The sequence below is a fragment of the Coturnix japonica genome, chromosome 11 (assembly GCF_001577835.2).
Source record: "Coturnix japonica isolate 7356 chromosome 11, Coturnix japonica 2.1, whole genome shotgun sequence".
Taxonomy (NCBI): domain Eukaryota; kingdom Metazoa; phylum Chordata; class Aves; order Galliformes; family Phasianidae; genus Coturnix; species Coturnix japonica.
Window position 1 is genome coordinate 7566656 of NC_029526.1, and position 13710 is coordinate 7580365.

At 42.4% G+C, this 13710-nt stretch overlaps 1 protein-coding gene across 15 annotated transcripts in view; it reads left to right on the top strand.

Annotated features, from left to right (window-relative positions):
- Positions 1-13710, top strand: part of ZNF536 (zinc finger protein 536) — a 315331-nt gene that overhangs the window by 212436 nt on the left and 89185 nt on the right. For 12 of the 15 annotated variants that reach the window (XM_015874051.2, XM_015874055.2, XM_015874049.2 and 9 more), the window contains one exon: positions 2678-5162. The exons of 1 other annotated variant lie outside the window; for it this stretch is intronic. In XM_015874051.2, the coding sequence (XP_015729537.1) occupies positions 2678-2931 (254 nt within the window). In that variant the 3' untranslated portion in view covers positions 2932-5162. Of the gene's footprint in view, positions 1-2677; positions 5163-5227; positions 5344-13710 lie in introns of those variants that run through there. 2 more of the 15 variants (XM_032447029.1, XM_015874059.2) reach the window with 2 other exon arrangements.

Consider the following 13710-nt stretch of genomic DNA (forward strand, 5'->3'; position numbering starts at 1 on the left):
ATTCCTGTCCCTCTGTTCACTAAAAGCCAATGAAGAGAGTTAGAAATAGTTCCAGATTCTTCAAAATCAGTAGTCAGGTTTCTGGTGCTTTAACATAGTTGGTAAAACCCTTGGGTTTTTTTTTCTCTGTATTTGAGGATTATAATCAATCGGGTACCAAAAATGCATCAGAGAAAACAACAACTAAACAAAAATAATTGGAAAAATAAGATCAGTTGCTTTGTACAAAATATCTTTATACTTCTTCTCAGACATGAGATTTTTAAAACGACAAAAAAACAACAAAATCCCTCTCACACTATTATTGAAATGAGGTCATGTTACTTCCATTAGTTTTTTGTTTCATCTTCCAATCAATTCAGCAGACGCTTTATGATGGCTGGAGTTTATGTGATTTTAAAGACCATATCCCTTTCACAAGCTCTGCCCAGTGATAATGCGTTTGACTTGAAGTATGAAGGGAAAAAAAAACACCCAACAGAAGCATGTCTGTTCTACTTTTTAAGCCATTTTAAAATGGAAAATGCAGCGCGAGTCCTCCTTTCTCCCCCCTCCAAAAATAGCTTTTTAAAATTCTTACTGACGTTCTGTTGAGTATTTGCAGAACATAAGTATTAAGGTTGAGCACTTAAGTATATCATTTCACTTCTCTTGATATCGCACAGCAAAAATGGATGAATATGAACAGTCTGTGTGTCTGTAGTTCTTATTTATTTCATTGATTTAGACACCATCCTATTGAAAGTGGTGTTTTTAGGGAGTTTTCATTTTCTCAGTGACATTTTGTACTGTGAAATCACACTCCATCTGTGCATGCTAGTGTGGGGAATCTCACCTGATGTTTCTGCACTTGCAGATTAGCCAGCAGGAGCGCTTTGCTAATTTATTAGCCTTCCTTCCCTCTTGCACAAAGCCCGTGACCCGAGTCGTGGTTCCTTTTGTCTCTTCTACTCAGAGAGATCAGAAACCCTGAGACCCACTTCCAGCACCCAGTCCTGGGGCACGATTCTTCTGTCTGTTTGTGTTTTGGGAGACTATGCATTTGCCTTTCTTTTTACAGCCAATGATGGGTGGGTGTTGGCATCTCAAGAGAAAGCACTGATACCCTTGATAATGTTCCCTGCACAATCTCTGGTGCCTTTTCCACAGTCAGAACACAGTTGAAATAGACTTCTCAGTCAACTGAGATTGTATCTTTGTTTGGCCACGTTGATTGCACTAAGTTTCTGACTTTATTACAACAAGCTGGGATTTTCAGTGATCTATGTAGATCATTTTTAGTTGGCAGATTTTACCTTTAAGAGAATGGGACCATTTTTAAGCTCAAATCTTAGATTAATTTCTAGAGGGCAGTTACACCAATACACATTCTTGTTCTGACTAGTCACCTCTCATGGAGGAAGCAGTCCTCAGTTTTCCTGTATACAGAGTGAGGGACTGGTGATGTGCCCATAATTTGTTTCTTCTGTCATGCTTTAGGGGTGAAAGGTGCGATTAGAAGAGAAAGAACTTGAATTACTTTATAGTACAGAAATTTCCATGGCAAAATGCTACTGAGAAAAATCACAAGAAATCTCCTACATGTCTAGCAGAATAGGAAAGAAGGAAAATGAAAAGTATAACTGATGAATTCTTAGTTTCTCCTGACCTTTTCTAACTTAACGGTATTTGTTTCCAGAGTCTTAAGTGACTAAACCTAAGAGCTGATCATGTTAATCTTTGCTACCATGCAGTCTGTAGGAACAGGGACGTGCCTTTCACCGCTGCTTGCAGCCAGCAGCCCAGGTCAGGGAGGAAGCCCGGCGTGATGGCTCTGGGTTCAGTGGCTGTCTTGAGCATCCATGTAATCTGCTTTCACAGCTCTTGCTGATTCGAGAAGCAAAGCTTGGAGGTTGTAGATCTACTTTCTATTTAAGATTTAGAAGATATTTTCCATTTCTTCTCTTTCTCTGCCTGGCTTCCTTTATACAAGTATCTGTATTGCAATAATGTTCCACCTCCTGGTCTAAGTTGCTAATTTATATGATCTGCACAGCATTTGTTTATGACAAAACTCTTTCATGTCTCTCCTCCCCTTAAGTCTTCCTGCTTTGTGGCTAAGACAGTAAAATATCCCTAGCATTTTCTGCTTGAGATGTACCTAGGCTTTCAAAGAACTGCCGGTGGACTACAGACCTATTGGCCAGAGATGGTCCAGAGCATTAGCTGGTTGTTTAATGGATTAGTGCTATTGAACCCACACTTAATGATGACCAAAAGTATTAGTTCCATCTTGTCCCTCTAAATCTAATTTGCTTCCATTCATGCTTGCTTTCCTCTGCAATTAGTGCTGTTTTCTCCGCGTAGGCTCCACCTCCCTCACTTCTTTCACTGTATGAAAACAGGGCAGGGCCCTTCTTGTGTACGGCAGCAGCTCTGAAGTTCTGCAAAGGGCTGAGCACTTTCAGTTTCCTTTGGAGCAGGAAGTGTTCAGCTTTGCACAGATTTATTAAATCGTTCAGCATTGTAACTTTCTGAAATACCTTCCAAATGTGGAACTGTAGCACAGACAAGAGGGCTGGGCAAGGGGAAGATCGACTGTGGCAGATTATTACAGTTTTATTGTCACATAATTATAGTGCTGTACCCCAATGTTGAAATAGTGAATTTAGTCATTGTAAATTGCTTCTTGCCACAGGTGTCAAAACCAAAAGGATTGTAATGCTAACCCCTTCAGAACTACCACGAACACATAACATGCAGAAAAAGATTTTTAATTGTTTGTGTGCCTTCATCTTATTGCAGCTCTTGAAAATTATAAAATTCGTAGTAAACAGAAGCAAAAGGCCTATAGAGCCGAGCTGTAGGACAGCTCTGTGGTCACGAAAGGTCCTCAGGGCTGCAGCAAAGTGCAGTGCTCAGACCCATTCGAAGTACGCCCTACTGCAGTGAGTCAAGTAACCCAGCATTGCTGCCATTGAAGGAGTAACCAGAGTCTTCTTCAAAGCAGAAGGAAATGCTGTGGAAGCTTTGCTGTGGGCTTTTCTGTAGCCAGTGTGGTGCTTAAGGAGGTTGCTTCAGTTGCAGCGCAGGGCCCGCTCTCGGTTTGAGGCACAGTACTGCAGGGATCAGTGCTCGCTGTCGTGCCGGGCTGCAGCCATTTCTGGAAGTTGCAGTGCCATTTGCATGGCAATATCAAACCAAACTCATATGGCTTGCTTCCTTTTTTTAATTAACTGGGAATGCCAGTGATCCAGTGAAGTTTGTGTTGCTGGATAAAAGGGCCGGTCTGTGAATAGCATTGTATTTGCCAAATGGTTCGCTAGTCATTTCAGTACAAACAAATGGATGGTGTCTGTAAGTCTGCAAACACTGTTGACATTTAGCCTTGTTTATGTTACTTTCCTTTTGCTGCATATTTTTGGCTAGAAAAGATACTGTCTGAATCAACATTGACTTCCTAAGCAGAAGCTAAGGACCCAGTCTTGCATCCCTCTTTCTCGATGAGTGGGACTACTTACATGACTAAGGATTGCAGAATCAGGTCCTGTGTTTATTTGACTTTAAATTTTGTTGCTATATTCATGTAATTTAATTTCATTGTATTTTTTGTTTTGTTTTGTTGTTGTTGTTTTGGGTTTTTTTTGTATCAGAAATTGGTCTGGCGATAAGTTTGATATCACTGTTTTGATCACTGTTGGAAACTTATTTCTTAGAGTTTTTTCATATTGCGGTGTAACGCTCCCATTCCATTCATGTTTCTGGAAGTTAACCCCTAAAATATCTGATACAGCCGAGCTCTGAGTACCTCCTATTCCCAGTGAAAGTGGAGGCATTCAGTCCCTCCCAGCGCCAGATCTGAAAGGGGGATTGTGTTTGCAAAAGAAGGCCTCGGAATGTGCCTCGATTTCAGACATCAGTGGCCGGCCGCACCAGGGCAAATCCCCAGCACAGAAAGGCTTTTCTTTTCTTTGCAGAGACAAAATAATGATGTAAGCTTAGAGCTGTATGATTTTGCTCTGAGTTCCATCTCCTGAGCAATATATTCTTATTGTTTTTTGCCGTATCCTGGTCAAATTTAAACTGTAGTTTAGGATGGGGCAGAAGCACGGAGAAGTTTCCAAATCTTGGCAAAGTGAGATAATGCTCTGGTTTGCGTTTCGGTCAGGAATATTTTTGTGTTTGTGTCTGAGTTGTAGCATTTCCTACATCTACACATACACGTGAACAACTTAGACATCCTTTTAAGTCAAAACTAAGTGTACGATTAATACCTATTATGAGGCCAATTTTAAACAATTAATTTGACGGCGAGTATAATTTTGTTTTACAGGCTTTCAGAAATAAATAACCAAATTCATCTTTGTAATCTAAAGAACTTAGAATATCTTTATGCTGAGGTGATCTTGTTATGCATAGTGTTGCATATCTGGGATTTCTGGGGTTTTGTCCCTCGTATCTAGATACTTGTAGTGCCGGGGACGAATAATTACCTGAGGCTTATTAATTGTTTCAGCAAAGGAAAAAAAATATATACCTTAAGTGTAAGCATTAATATATGTATACACAAAACATCCACAGTATATAACAAACCATCATAATAGTACAAAAATAGAGGTCCTGAATATGTTCTGTTATTTATGTGTTTGGCAAGCTTAGGGAATGGACTTTAGTATGAGTGAAAATTCTCTTAACATTTTTAAGGTTATTTATTGTCATTTCTATTTGAGTTTTTAATGGTCCTGTATTTTGTAATGCTTTAGCAGGAAAAAAAATACTGTAGTTATCTTTTTTCATATTCTTTAAGCAATATTTCTAGCTTAATATATTGTGCCAGGTTTTCCAATATTAACCAAGAAAGACAGTAAAATTCAATGAACAGCACTCTGACATCCACAATTTAAAACCTGTGACTGAAGTGAAATGTGTAAACTTCTAGTGGGTTATCATGTGCTTTGGAATAGAGTATTGTTGGAAGTAATTAGAAAATATATTAAGGTTTCCTGGTAATGAAGGTATGTAAGTTTTAATAATTGTTGCTTTCTGAATAAGTGTCAAACTATATCTTTAAATGTATATGGAGTTACAAGTTAGGTCACTTCTGAATGGAATGTAAAACAATACTAAAATGCTTCAATAACTTATCTCAGTGTTGCTAATAAAAAAAAAGCTGTTAACCATTAGTGCAGTTTTGAGTCATTTTGTTAATTCATTCAAGACAACTCTGCGCAACTGTTTTATCTTTCAGTAGACCGAAGACCACTCATGCAACCCACGGTTGGTTCATGCTGTGAGAGGCAAACTCTACAAAGCAGCTGGCTGGCCTTCTTGAAGCGTATTCATTAAAAGTGCAGTGTGCTTATACGTGGCTTGCCACCAGAAGACTGCAGTGTGTGGTTAGACAGGCTAGGTTTGTTTCCTTCGGCACAGAAAATCCCTTGGGAACGCGGGAGCTGTGCCCCCTCTCTCGCAGGTGCAATCCAGTGGACATTTCCATGGAGGCCTGAGGGTTAAAAATGAGTGATGCTGGATGGATCAGGTGTGTAAGTCCTGATGCCTCACTGCTTGGCCAGTGAGCTGCTGTGTGTGGACCAGTCCTGCAGCTGGCAGCCAAGCCTCGGTGGAGGGACTGACACTGCCCATCCCACAGGGCAGTACTGTGAGTGCACAGCCCACCTGCCACCTTTCTCAGTTCATCTCACCCAGTCTTAACATTCTGTTACAGTCTGCAGTACTGCCCATAGTGCTTAACTCTGCTTTTTATTTCCCGTGGAAGGAATGTGCGGTAAAACATCCCAGGACTAGCCTCACTGCTCTCTTTCATGTACAGTGCACCCAAGGTAAAGGGAGCATAGGATAACAAGCAGCCAGTCGCATCGGTGCCAGTAATATCGCTCAGGCCTCTGGTAAGTGTCTCCAGGATGGGACCTGTAGGAGGTGGCCTATTGTTTGCTGCACCAGTCAGTAGGCAATGGAAGTTAAAGGGGGATATGGCGGTGTCACATCTTCATTAATGCTGTCAGTTTGGAATAACATATTGGTACTTTTTATTTATTCCACCGAAACACCATGAGTCAGGACCTGACATTTTAGCGTTCTGTGTCATCCTGAGAAAAATCTGTAGTTCAGCAGTAGGACAATTATATTATTTTGGAAGGGCTAGAAATAATACAGCATTTGTGAGACAACTGTAACATTTATCCAGACTCAGTGTGAGATTGTTCTTCCTTTTATTTGGAGAGCACTCCCAAAAAAGGATCGACTGGGAGCAAAGAAAAAAGAGATGTGAAAAAGTGGCAGTTAGGAATCCATTTAACCCCCATAGGGTATAATCTCGTCTTGTGTAATACTGCTGGCTGTTTTATGCCGAAACTTCTACGCAGTGAGCTGTGAATATAGTCCCTATTGTCCTGTGGGCAATATGACTAAGGAAAAAATATCACTGTGATACAATGGAGCGTTTGTCTGAACTGCATAACCTAAGGTCCATAACATCTAATCTAAAGTTGTAATTATACAGCTGCAGTCACACCACTCAAGTGAAGGCTGTGTCAGCACTTGTATTATATAAGAAATCCTGTTTTCAAGGGTTGATGAGTCATATGCAAAAAACATCTCTCACTAAACAATTGTTCTGGTTGTTCCAAAGCAACATTTAGGTACCGGCCTCCCCCCGTAGGATGTCGTGCATTCTGCAATATGCCATGGTTTAGCTTGGCACTTAATTTGCTAATGAACATTTCTCTTCCAAACCAGGAGAACGCCTGAAAGGTTTTGGTTTCTGGGCATTATTATTGTCAAAACACAAACTAAAGAGCAAAGAAGTCCAGGGCAGGATAAGTTTTCAATGGTGAGGATCACAGGTGAAAGTTCTTCCTGAGAAATGTAGAGCTAGGATTTATTTTCCGTCTAGTCATCCCCAATGCTGATGTAGGTCTCTGATCTGAACCATTTCCTACAAGACTCCTGTCGCTGTTTTATTTCATAGGCAGGCCTTAAAATGGACCCTTTCAGGCTAACAGGAACTTGTGTCGCCATTTGAAGCAGCCACACATTTGCTGGCAAAGAGCAAAGTGGAAAGAGGATTGTTTGCAGCAGCAGCAGCACAGGTGGGTGAGGAGCATCCACACAGACGTCACAGGAACACTCTGAGGTTTGAGAACAGATAGCAGAAATCACAGCAGTTTTCCGAATACTTGAAATTTCTAGAATTTCTCTATTCTGGATGAGAAGGACCTAAGATAGCAGATGCATCTTCCTGGAGCGTTTCCTCTTACAAACTGGAGGAACTAGAGCTGCTTCTTCACTGACTCTGCCACAGTGTCTGTGTTTCTTTCAGCCAGTCTCCAATGTGGGGTTTCTGAAGGGCTGCTCCCTGCATACAGCAGCCATTGTTCAGCAGTTTAGAGAAGGAATTGTGCCTCAATTATCTCTTAAGGAAGGAAAAACCCAAGGCGCATCCCAATATGTGCCATAAGTGGCGGGACACGAGTCTTTTAAGTAAGGTTTGTGGAGGGGAGCTCGCACAGAATCTGGCAGTCCTCGCTGTTCTGCAGTTCTACCTGTGATTCACCCTCTGACAGTGGGAAAAAATAAGTTTTCCTCTTTGGATCCTGCACTGTGAAATGGAAAATCATAGTACTTATCTCCCTGATAAGAGTGCTGTGAGGATAAATGAATTAATTAGTGTTTCCAGAGCACTTTGGAGATGAAAAACGTTTATATACGTCCTCAGTGTGTAAACGCTTCCTTCCCTGATACTACAGTAAGTTATAAAAAGATGATGAAAATGAACACACATAGAAAGTACGCATTGGATGTGGATATCCCTGTCCTCCTGCCCTCTGCAGCTCCTGCTCGGGGCTGGGGACCTGTCGCACTGTTTGCTGCTGCCTGTCACCCCCGTGTCATTGCCAGTGTTACCCTCAGTACCTGGCTCTGCTGTGGGTCTGGTGGATGCTGGGGCGTGCAGTCATGCTTGTGGATCAGAGGACTGGAAGTGCCTGTTGTAAGGTTTTATCTGAATGGCAGTGACACCAAATGGCTGCTTCTCAGTTTAAATTCTTACTGTTTATTTTCCAGCATCACCATCCTAGATTAGGCCATGCTGTTTGTTATGTTGTGTTGCTTGTTGTTTTTTTTAAGGTCGGGAAGTGCATTTGGTCCAGACCAGTTCCTATGTATAATGAGAAGCGTTGAAGGGATTCAGGGAAGGAAGACAAACACCTCAGCCATGTAGAGATGTGACATTTATCAAGAGAGACATATAAGAAAAGCTTTATGCATTAAAATGAACAAGTTAGAGACCAGATCCAGGCTTTCTCTAGGGCCACATAGATGAGTTTGTGAACCTTATGAGAAAGGTTTGTTATAAGACACATCAGCACCAATTGTGTCTCATTTTACTCATCCCCTTTGTACAGCCAGCCCCACTCCAGCCAGTGCATTGGCTTTGGTTCTACATCCTCTTCAGATCTCTTTGGTAGGTTTCTAACTGGTTCAGCAGCATGAGGGCCAGCCCCACAACCCTCTGCTCTGCTCACTGCCACGTGCTGCAAGGGGCAGCTCTGGCTGGGGGAAGCCAACGGCTGCCAGCACAGGCCTGTGCCTTCAGGTGGCAGCTGTAGCCATGCCAGGTTCTGCCTGACACTGTTCTGGCCAGCAGCACTGGGTGGGTGATCTTCCCCTCCTCTGTCATGGGAACAGTTCGATAACTGCAGTGTTTAGGGGTGTATCATGAAGTGTAACTGTACATGGAGGGGAAAAAAAACCAAAAAAACAGAAGAGCTTTCCTGAAGGATAGAGGTGGCAATCCCATTAACATGACGGCTCCCTCTTTAGTTGCCAAGATGACTGACAGCTGGATAAGGTCAGAACGTGAAAACCCAGCCATGGGGGACAGAGCGGGCAGGGGAGGGGCCCAATCAGTTGAATAAAAAACCGTGTGTCAGTGCTGGGGAAGGAGAAAACCGGCACTCCCATCAGAAAAACCCTCACCCTCTGCTCCCCTACTGTTTGTTTGGGGAAAATGCTGCAGCTTAATCAGAATTATTTACAAGATAATGGTCCATTGTTTGTAGTAAGACAGATGCTGTCTGTGGGAATTTGGTGTTTTATGCTCTGTGCATTACAGTGCCATTGCTGTGTACAGATGGGATCACAGTGGTATTGTTGTTATCCACTTTTGGGAAATTTGGAAGATCCTTACCGTGAAAGGAAGATCCTTAAATAGGAAAAGAGTTTTCTTGGCTCCAGAACTGGGATTTCTCTTAAGGTAGAATTGCGTTCTTTCTTGTATGGCAGAGGAAGAAGAGGCAGAAGGACTGTGCACGAGGGTCACTGGGTTAGCTTGCCTTGATAGTAGTGGGTGTGAGCTCAGCCTGGGGATGGAGCCTGTGTACCAGCCCAAAGGGAAGAGGTTCTGGTGGGGCCAGCATTGCAAACATACTTAAAAAAAATAAAAAAAGAATCCCAGAGAAAGATCTCTATTTCTTTAGATCAAAATGAGAGAATTTAATTTACCATTTGTTTAATGCTGGCAGCAACTCCACCTCCCGTAAACATCTCTCTCTGGCTCAAGTTGACAGTTCAATGTGGAGAGGCCCATTGGCCGGCAAAGGGGTCCTGGGTGGGTGACTCATGGCACAGGGAGAAGCATCCTTGTGTCTGTCCCACCAGCTCTGTCTCAGCACTGCATGGGGAACAGCGGTACCCACAGACCTGCCCCAAGCCTGGGATGAGGGGACAGACAGCACAATGTGGAGCTCTGCAGGCTGTGTGCTCTGCAGGGCCATGCCCATATCCCACCCTTTTCCTCTCTAAAACCACCAAAACCGGTGGGACAAGAAGTTCCTCCTTGGGTTGCTGCATGCTGGGGTAGGACCTGCTGGCACGGTGCAGGACAAAGGGGTGGAGGGCTGTGTGCATGTATGTGTGTGTGTGTGTGTGCACTGCCTCTCTCAAAAAACTCTGCTTTTAGTGTGAAATAGCTCACATATTACCTCAGCAGAGACCGGTGTGCGCCAAAGGCAACCAAGAGACGACAAATCACCAGAAAGGCTCCAGAGGGGATTTTGAACATCCACGTCTGGTATTCCAAGATCCATTAGCTTTCAGGTAAAACGGAAAACAATGACCGTCTTTTTTTGTGTGCTAGATAATTAAGCTGTCTTTCCATCACTGCAAAATATTTGAGTTTCCCTGGAGAAAGCAGAGGGAGTGGGGATAGGAAGGGAATGGCTTAGTTGCACTCTTCATGGCACTGTACCCAGTCTTTGTGAAACAGAGCTCTCCAGGAATGCCCTGAAGAGCCTGACTGGCCCGTGAGATGTAATTCTGAGTTATTTCATTTTTCCCACGTGGTTCCAGTGGGATCTGTGTGGGGAATTCCATGTTGTTGTGGTGTTGTTTTTTTTTTCTCCAAGTCAGCATTTCTTTGCAAAATCTTAATTTTGTATTTCCCGACATTTAAACTTTTCATCCTTATGTTCTAATGGGGACTCTGTCCATCTATAAAAAGCTTTGTCCTAATGAGGACACCATCCATCTCCCCAGATAGAGCCGCAACGACTTCCAGCCTCTGTGTAATTTTAGCTGTGCTCCTTCCCCACCCTCAGCTCCCCACAACTTTTTGTTTGGGGTGTAAATTATCTGCTTTGGGACAAAGTTGTGCAGCATTTCGTTTTGGGTCAAGTGGCTGAGCTATTGTGTGAGCCTCTGCTTTCTCTCTGAAGAGGGGTTTTCGCTCACTCCCAGTTGTGTGTTCAGTGCCTGCTTACTTGCAATTTCTGTTCATAAGACTGTGGGTTTTCATGCCAACGATTTTCTGTTTGAGTTATTGGAGTAGGGAGGTTGTGGGAGCATGCCAGTGTCAAAGGTTGTCGCTTGAATGATAATTAATAACATTATCAGACTGATTATGTGTTTAGATGTCCAGAATCAGGAGTGAATTGAACTTGTTAAATTTAATTCCTACCTCCGAATATCTGACTGTTTTCCGGGGCTGGGAGACTGGCGTGTTCACAAGTCTCACATTTGCATAAAGGACAAAATCGTGAATTTAAAAGGGCAACAACTAATGAGGGTTGCTGAATTTCTGAGCTTCTGGCTTGCGTAGGGCTTCTCCTACCATGTTGCTCGCCAAGCTTTCACTGGGGAGAAGAAAGCCCAGATCTAGTGCACGATAATATTTACGGACCCCCACCTCGTTGTGTCAGCCTCCGACTGCGACGTTGAGTCGTTGGAGATTGGAGATTATGTCTTTGGAGGTCTCGAAGAGCCGTCTCACATGTGACCGATTACCTCTGTCAGAGGAGGAAAAGCCGGGTCCCACCTCGGTGGGTGGGATTTGAACTTGTGCTTTCAGAGGTCAATAACAGGGTTTTTAGACCTTTGTGCCTCTCGGTCCCTTATAGCCAGACCTTTTCTGTTAAAACTGTTTAAATTACAAACCAGTAATAAAAGGATCATATGTGTTTCCCACTGAACAGGTTCTTTAAGGCTATTATGATAATTAAAAACATATGGTGCCTACACAAGTCAGAGGGAAACCACAGATGTACAAATTAGGTATTATATAAGGTTTTTCTTTTTCTTTTTTCTTTTCTCTCTTTTTTTTTTTTTTTTGCCCTTTCAAAAACAAGCCAGAGAAGTACAAAGAGAGAAAGATGGGGATTTTTCTGGAGGTGGTGGGTAGAGCTTCGGATTTTAATCATGAAATATGTAAACCTCTTTTCTTATACATAATCAGAGCAAACTCTAATACACAGGAAGAAAAAGAAAGCAGTGGCATAAGACTGCAGTATTTATGGAAGGAATAAGGAAACACTTTGTTTCATGCAAGTTATTGGAGACCAGGAAACCTTTTGCATTTTTTATGATGTTTCCCTGCGCAGACATGGAGGATTATATTTATTAAATATTGAATTATATTGAAATTGGATTGATGCAGCCAAAGAAGGACATTTCTTTGTATTCCATTTTTTTCCTCCTTTTTAAAAGGGAAATGTACTAATATTGATTGCAGCACGAGTAGTCATTTGTTTTAATTTAAAAATATAGGATTGATTTTGAGAAGGTGATAAATACCGCTAATAAAAAAACTCAAAATGGGGATTTATAATGATTCTCTGTTAAGTCAATGGTTTAGCGAGGCTAACTTATAATAAAAGTAGAGACATGCTGAACTATCCAGAACTAATGGGTTATTTGCCATTTGCTAGCGCTGCAAACTTCCCCTGGCTTGCTGGCTCCTGCTGCAGAAGGTGAAATTTACCTCACCTGGAGCTCCTTCTTTGCCTGCAGGTTGGGGGGTGGGGGGGGGTAGCCCCCAAAGAAAGCCTTAAAAGAGCAGGAAAGAGTGGTGAGTGAGGAGGAAATGGGAGAGCCTGATGCTTGTCCTTCAGGCTCCCGGCAGCTGAGCAGGCACTGCTGAGGAAAGGCTTTTCTTTTATCGAGTGAGTGATAGCAAAACTTGGTGTTATTTCGCATGTAGGTATTACCATTTTAACTTTTACTGAGGTAAAATAACACCTTGTCACTCAGTGCAAATACCAATCACAAAATGAATTAATTGTAATAACTGCTGTCAACAGAACAAAAGACTTGTTGCTTTCCTAAGCAGATTTCAGCGCCACTGATAACTATATACAGGGCTTCCCATTGCGCTTATTCAGTGTAGGTAGTCAGAACATAATTTCATCTGTCTTTCTCTGCACTTTGTTGCAGAAGTCTTAGAAATCGAGTTAAAAACCTGTATTTTTTACATTTTGCTAAGTATATGTTTACTCCGTACTTCTGCTTTCTTCCTTAAAACTCCCTATACATTTTTACTAGCCAGCTAACGCTTTTTCTTGCCTAATCTATGAAAAATTAAGGAGCTAATAGGCTATAGAATCTGTTTGTTCACCTTATGCCATGAGGGGCAGTTGCTTTCGCTGGAGGTAAGAGCAGTGTTCTTGCCGTGCAAAATGCAGTTGTGCTGGTGTTTCCTCTTTAGGCAGTTGTCTTTCTCCCAAAGAAACGCTGCTGTAGATGGGTGACGATGCTTCTTTTGTTTCTTCCTTTTTCTTTAAAAAAAAGGGTTCCAGAGAAAAAAAAATGGCCAAGAAAAGCAAAATTCCTCAGTCTTGTGTTAGTCACAGATTTTTTCAGGCAAAGTTTGGAGGGGGTGGGGGGAGAAGTAATTAAGTAATTTCACAAAGAAGCCTCAGTGCAGCAGGACCGGTGCCAATATGCTATATTCCTTTTACATGGCTATTTTGCTTATTAATCAAAAGTACTATAGCACATCCTCTGTATTTTACTGTAGAAGCTGTGTGTTTTCTTAAAGGAACACACATTAGTATTACTACCTGAGATAGCAATGAAGACCAAATAGAACTAATCAAGAGCTGCCCCAAAGAGTGAACAGAGGTCCATTTTGCAGCCCTATTTTGAGAGCAAACGTACTTTAGGTTGCTTTCCCCCTCCCTTTCAAGCAATATTGATACACTTCTGTACTTTCTGCCCTGCTCAGGGCACGATCCTGAGCCCACATAAAATACAGGGAGAACTTGTTATCTGTGCATCTTCCCCCAGATGCTGCCCAGGGAGCAGAGCATTGCACAGAGTGTGGCATGGGCAGTAGTCCTGGATGTGCCAAAGGGGTTTTTCTTTTATGCACTTCCCATGGCAGAGGGGTCTGGAAATACCCGTGGCAATACAATTGTGCTGGAGCTTGGAACTGTTTTG